The sequence below is a fragment of the Bidens hawaiensis genome, unplaced genomic scaffold (assembly GCF_021521415.1).
Source record: "Bidens hawaiensis isolate Kalapana, Puna unplaced genomic scaffold, B.hawaiensis_p1.1 tig00039587_1, whole genome shotgun sequence".
Lineage (NCBI taxonomy): Eukaryota > Viridiplantae > Streptophyta > Magnoliopsida > Asterales > Asteraceae > Bidens > Bidens hawaiensis.
In genome coordinates this window covers 104455-110431 of record NW_027505616.1, presented here as the reverse complement: position 1 = coordinate 110431, position 5977 = coordinate 104455, and the positions used below count along the sequence as shown (strand labels likewise).

Below are 5977 nucleotides of genomic sequence, written 5' to 3'. Positions count from 1 at the left end.
ATTTCATTTCTAATGTCACCTCCCGATCACTTCTGTAACTGTAACATCATTCGAAGAGACGGTGATTTCTCTACCTTCCATGGTCATATCGACTTCAGATGAGTTTAGGGACATATCCCCAACTTCTGTTGGTAGAGGAAGACTTGTGCTTTCACTCTCCAACATATACACCACTGATGACATAGTTGGTCTATGAACAGCTGAAAATTGTACACATAACATCCCTACATGGATGCATTTTAATGCTTCTTTCATGTTACATGAATCTAGAATCGATGGATCAATTAGTTCTTCGGGTTTCCCATCCTTCCATAGATTCCAAGCCTGCAAAAAGTTGCTAACTATCAATATGATTGTAAGAAATAAAATGTTGGAACACTTTATTTAATTATAATTAATATTGAGGGAAACTGCAATATAAAGTAATCTAGTTTAAGATATTTTTTAGTATAAATAATGAACTTTGTTTGAACCTATATCAATGCAACTTACTTTTGACAAATTCTAGAGTGATTCTATCAGCTAGGAGCAAACCAAGTCATAATTTTGGTAACAGGGGAATCTTACATAACTAAAACTATTAGAAGCTTGTTTTTTATTAAACATAGTTTTAAAGGTCCTATCACCATTTTTTAGTAGAAAAAAGGTTTCTAATCTTAGACAGGTCTACTTTAATCGCATTAAGTTTCTATGTTAAAAGTAATTATCGTTTTCTTAACTCAATTTTAATACAAATATGATGGAAAATGAAGATGACTACTTACGTGTTTTATTAGATTTGTTGCATCATGTGAGCGAAAACTTGTGTTTCTTTTGCCACTAACGATTTCTAGCAGCAGAACCCCGAAGCTGTAAACATCTGATTTCACCGAAAAGAGACCTTCCATTGCATACTCCGGAGACATGTAACCACTGCAGGAAATGGAAAAGTTAGTTTACAAGTCTAATTTTTAGGTTTAATCTGTATAGTAGATTCAATATTTTCTTTTAATTTAATGAGTTGCTCTTTCGTGGAATGCAGAACCATAAATGAAGACAGTGAATAAAAAATAACAGGACTTGTTAGATGATTATCAACTTACTATGTGCCTACGACTCGTACTGTATTTGCCTCGTTCTGATTCCCTCCAAATATTCTAGCCATGCCAAAATCTGAAATCTTAGGGATCATCTCTACATCAAGCAAAATGTTGCTAGCTTTGAGATCGCGATGAATTATACGGAGCCTAGAATCTCGGTGGAGATAAAGAATGCCTCTAGCAATCCCTTCAATGATCATAAACCGTGTTTTCCAATCCAGAAGCACTTTCTTTTTAGCATCTATCATCACAAATACAAAAATCTCATCAGTTGTATGTAACGGACAAAAGTGAAACGGCGTATGTAAGTATGACTATAGATTTAGGAATTTAGGAGTGTATATTAAAATTTTTAAATTAAAAATCCAAATAGGTTACTAACAGGTCGGTTTACCTATTATGACACGAATTAAAACAGGTCTTAAACATGTTAATCTGTTTAAGACACGAAACTTGTTAAGCTCAAACCCAAACATGTTAAAATCTGTGTCAAGTTGCTTCGTGTCGTGTCGTGTTGTATTAACAGGTCCGTGTCAGAAATTGACAGCCCTATTATTTTGGTGTAGCTAGAAATAGCTGTAACTTGAAAAGGGGACAAAGACGTACCGAAAAGAAATGTATCAAGGCTTTTGTTAGGCAGGTATTCATATACTAGCATATTTTCTTCTCCTTCAATGCAATACCCCAGCAATCTAACAAGATTTCTGTGTTGTAACTTAGCAATCAGAATCATCTCATTCTTGAATTCCATCAAGCCTTGTCCAGACCACTTTGATAGCCTTTTCACAGCTATTTCTTGCCCCCCAGGCAGGATTCCCTGAAAAAACAAGCATATAAATTTATGTTTCTTAAGTCTTCATTGATCTTCTATACCAAAAGTTCTAGAAACACTACTAACATGTCTTGTTTGAGATCCAAAATGGACCAACTTATTTGGTGACCTGTGTTTTCAAAATCAAACTCAAGCAATCATGCATAACCATGAAATGAAACGGCTTATGCCTACGTGCCCCGGTACTAATTCACAAAGTTGGAGCAAAAAACAGTTGCTCAAAAAGAAAGGCTAACCTTGTGTACGGGGCCAAATCCACCCTCACCGAGCTTATTTTTGTTAGCAAAACCATCTGTAGCAGATTCTAATGATATTAGACTGTACAATGTTCCTTCAAATGCTTTTCCTTCAGCTGAAAGATCAACTGGTCTTGCGGCACCTGCAGGAATTTCTACGCTATTTGGCCTTAGAAAAAGTTGTGACGAATTCTCCTGTTGCCTCCATATATTTGAGATGCCTGTTCATCACAGTAAATAAAGAATGTTCAGTTACATGACAACCAATTCATCAAAAAAAATTACCATCCATCCAAGGGTATAAGTTGGACTTAAATAACTAGCTAATTTCAGAAACTTAATGCTGCACGTTGTCATAAATTTAAGATCAAATGAAGCGTACCTTTGATGTTTCCCCTGTATCGCCAGATTAGCCACAAAATTAGACCGAAAACAATTACTCCGGTTACTGATATCGCTATAATTGCAGTCATGGATGCTTTTCCGCCACCTAATTAGAACCAAAAAGTTTATACTTTGATGAAATCTAGTAAACAAATATTTAGTCACATCCAAAAAATGATAAGTGGAGTTGAAATTTAATGGAATTGAAAAATATGCAAGGAAAAGGTGAAAGGGGGGGGGGGGGGGATATAGATAGAAGTTACCTAATTCTGAATCTGCAAGGCGAACGAAAATTGTTTCTCCGCCTTCTTCAAATTCTTCGATATCGACCAAATCACCATCCCATGTTAAACACCCAATTCCATCGACGAAGGCGTATGCATTGCATGAGCATTTATCAGAGCATGCATCTATACAATTTTCTCGAGTTTGTGCATCAAAGTTATTGGTGGCAATATCAGGCAACTTAACTCCATCTATTCTTAGGAATCCATCATTTGTACTAGAATTTGATCCGCATTCTAGAGGAGTTCTTCTAACACATTCACCACTGGAATTGCGTTCAAATCCTTGCATACAAGAACATATAGAACGGGTATTCCTTCCGTTACAGATTCCGTAACTACCACACGTATTATACCGTTGGCAGTCAGTCGAAGGCAGTGTCAACGACACATCCCATTCCAACCTTCCTTCATCCCAGGTCAACTGCTGTATTTCACCATTCCAAGTTACCATAAACCGCGTCAAGCGTGTCATATTCGGATTGTTAAACACGAAGTACATGACATCACCATCGTCTGCAGGAACTAGTCTAAAACCAGACACAAGTATCGATCTCATCTGCGGCAGGCCGGTGAATATCTGCCGATTCCACGGACCAGATCTCCAAACCCGACGACGTGATTCATCCCTCAAGATGATCTGCGGCGAACCACGTGCGTCAACTTCCATGGAGTAATTCCCTCTTGATGGGTCATTACTAGACCTCCATGAATCAAATGAAAATATACCATCTCCCCTTGTGATATTCATATAAACTCTCATGTTTGGTAAGTAAGTATCGGTCGGATTCCCACAACTTTGCCATAGCGCATTTTCGTCATCTCCAGCATTCGCAACAGTCGAAAGCATAAAGTTTCCGGTGTCAACAAGCACAGCTGTAAGATTACCTGGAAAACTACCAGTTGTCCAGTATTCCCTACCATTCCCATCAGAAAGACTCAGACTCCCATTATTTTGAATACCGAAAACACCAGAATTGTCGGGCAGTGGAGCATCTCTATTAGCTACCCATATGACTGTTGGATCACCAGGTAATCCGTAATACCATATACCAACATATCTTAAACTCGAATTCGCTGGACTGAAGAACCCGAGCGCGAAAACTTGTCTAGGGGAGATAATAATTTCTCCATCCCTTATCATGTTTCCATGGCTGATATTGTTGTTGTTTGACTGAGAAAACACATGGAGCAAGGACAGGAGAAAGAAGAAAAGAACAAGTTGAAATTTTTTTGGCGTTTTGTAACCACCCATGTTCACAAAATGGTGGCAAGAATAATAATATCTTGATTTTAGGTACCAGGAAGATGTTATAAGGATGAAATTGTTAAGGAAAGAGAGGGGACGTACAGTAGGAAAGAGATGAATTTTCTAGGAAGGAGAATTTGTCTCCATTAATTTATTTTGACCACTGTATGTGGGGTTTGGGTAGGCTGATGATGATATATACTTTGACTAAATGGATGCACGTGGTCAAATTATGAATTTTTCAATTGTCTCCATTGACTGAGTTGAGAAAATTCCTTCCAAAGCATCCTACTAATTATAAACTATTAGAACAATATTTAGAGTAATAATAGTTAATTAGATGATGAAAGAAAAACTTCCGGTTTCTAGAATTTGAAGAGGCTTAACCTAGCCAGTCAATTAATATTCTTTTAACTTTATAATTGAAAGAGTATTTTTTTTAAACGTCTACAAACATAGAATGCTTAACTAATTCGTACGGGGTGATTCAATGGCAAAAAGCTACCGTCAGTTGACCGAACCCAATCGTACGGAGTACTTAAACGCCTTCAAGTTATCTTCAGTTTCGGGAAAAACTCACCCGCCCAAAGGCCCACTGGTGGTAAACTCGATGGTTGTAGAGTATATTGTTGACGACTACGGATCTATGGTTGTTTATCTAGAGAGAGAAAGAGGGACGAAGGGTGGGTTCTAGAGAGGGAAACAAAGAGACGGGAGTTGCCCCACCGTTGCCGGCGGCTCCGGCTGTCTGTGGTAGCGGCGGATTGTGCGACACCTATTGCTTTCTCTGCACTCCTTCTCCGGTGACTCCACGGCTGCCGTGGATGATTAGTAGCGACGGTGGATCTGAGAATATATTGGGTTCTAGAGAGATGCTTAAACCCTTTTCTATGACCCGATGATGATGACAGTCCGGCCGTTGCCGGCGGCTTTGGCCGTCTATGGTGGCGGCTGCCATGTGTGTATGTTGATGATTATAAGTTTTTTAAGTTTTGGTATGTTGGCTATACCATAATAACTCGGTGATGATGAACCTAGGTTTGTTGGAGAGGTGATGAATTTTTTAAGAAATAATATTTTTTCTGCTGATTTTATATAATTTAGTTATCATCGAGCATACTGTGTTGATTGTGAAAACAAATAAATATACGCTATCGTTACAATAGTTAACGACGAGATCCATACGTGTTCTCGCCGCAGCGCGCGAGGGGAGGTTGGCAAACCTCTAGTTAAAATAATTTCAGAACTTAGAGACTATTTTATAGAGTAATCTCACAATAAAATAAAACTGTACTGCATGAAAAAACTATTGCAATATATTAATAGAAGTGATTGCAAATATCAAGTGGCATAATATTTTGAATACAAGAAGACAATTCTGAACAAACTTCTCTCTAAAGAAATCATGGACATTATAGATATTTAAAAATTTTAATCCAAAATTTTAATCCTTTTAAATCCCCACTTGAGCACCAGAAGGTGGAATGCCAAAAGGTGAAAAAGGCCCGACGATTTTTTTTTTCAAAACTAAAAAGGGTGTTTGAATTGGGGTTAAATAGCAAGGACAAAAATCATGAAAAAAAGTTAAATGCTAGTTTTTAATGAACTCTAATCCTTTGTCCGAGCCGTTTGATCTTGAAATCCCATAGGTTGAAATTAACTCGATCGGTGATCTATGAGTAGGGTGTCGATTTCTTTCATGAACAACCATTTAATACAACCAAAGAGCTCTAATACCAAATGATGTAAAACAAATAAAACAATCAAATGATCAAGTTAATCAAAGATTTAAAAGCTTGCAACCCTCAAAAGTCGCTAACATAAATGAGTGTAATGATAAACTCCTATTCATATACAATTAATTCTTAGATTGTTTTAAAAGTCGCTAACATAAATATAACTATTACACTCAT

At 37.3% G+C, this 5977-nt stretch overlaps 1 protein-coding gene across 1 annotated transcript; it reads right to left on the bottom strand.

Moving 5' to 3' along the window:
- LOC143614312 (G-type lectin S-receptor-like serine/threonine-protein kinase B120) lies at positions 1–4070 on the bottom strand. Its single transcript, XM_077087790.1, has 7 exons — positions 2795–4070; positions 2530–2637; positions 2148–2368; positions 1686–1896; positions 1083–1320; positions 765–912; positions 1–324 (listed from the first exon to the last, which is right to left on the bottom strand). Exons 1-7 carry the CDS (start codon positions 4068–4070, stop codon positions 16–18), a joined length of 2511 nt encoding a protein of 836 aa, XP_076943905.1. The 3' UTR covers positions 1–15.
- Between the last annotated feature and the right edge of the window lie 1907 nt (positions 4071–5977).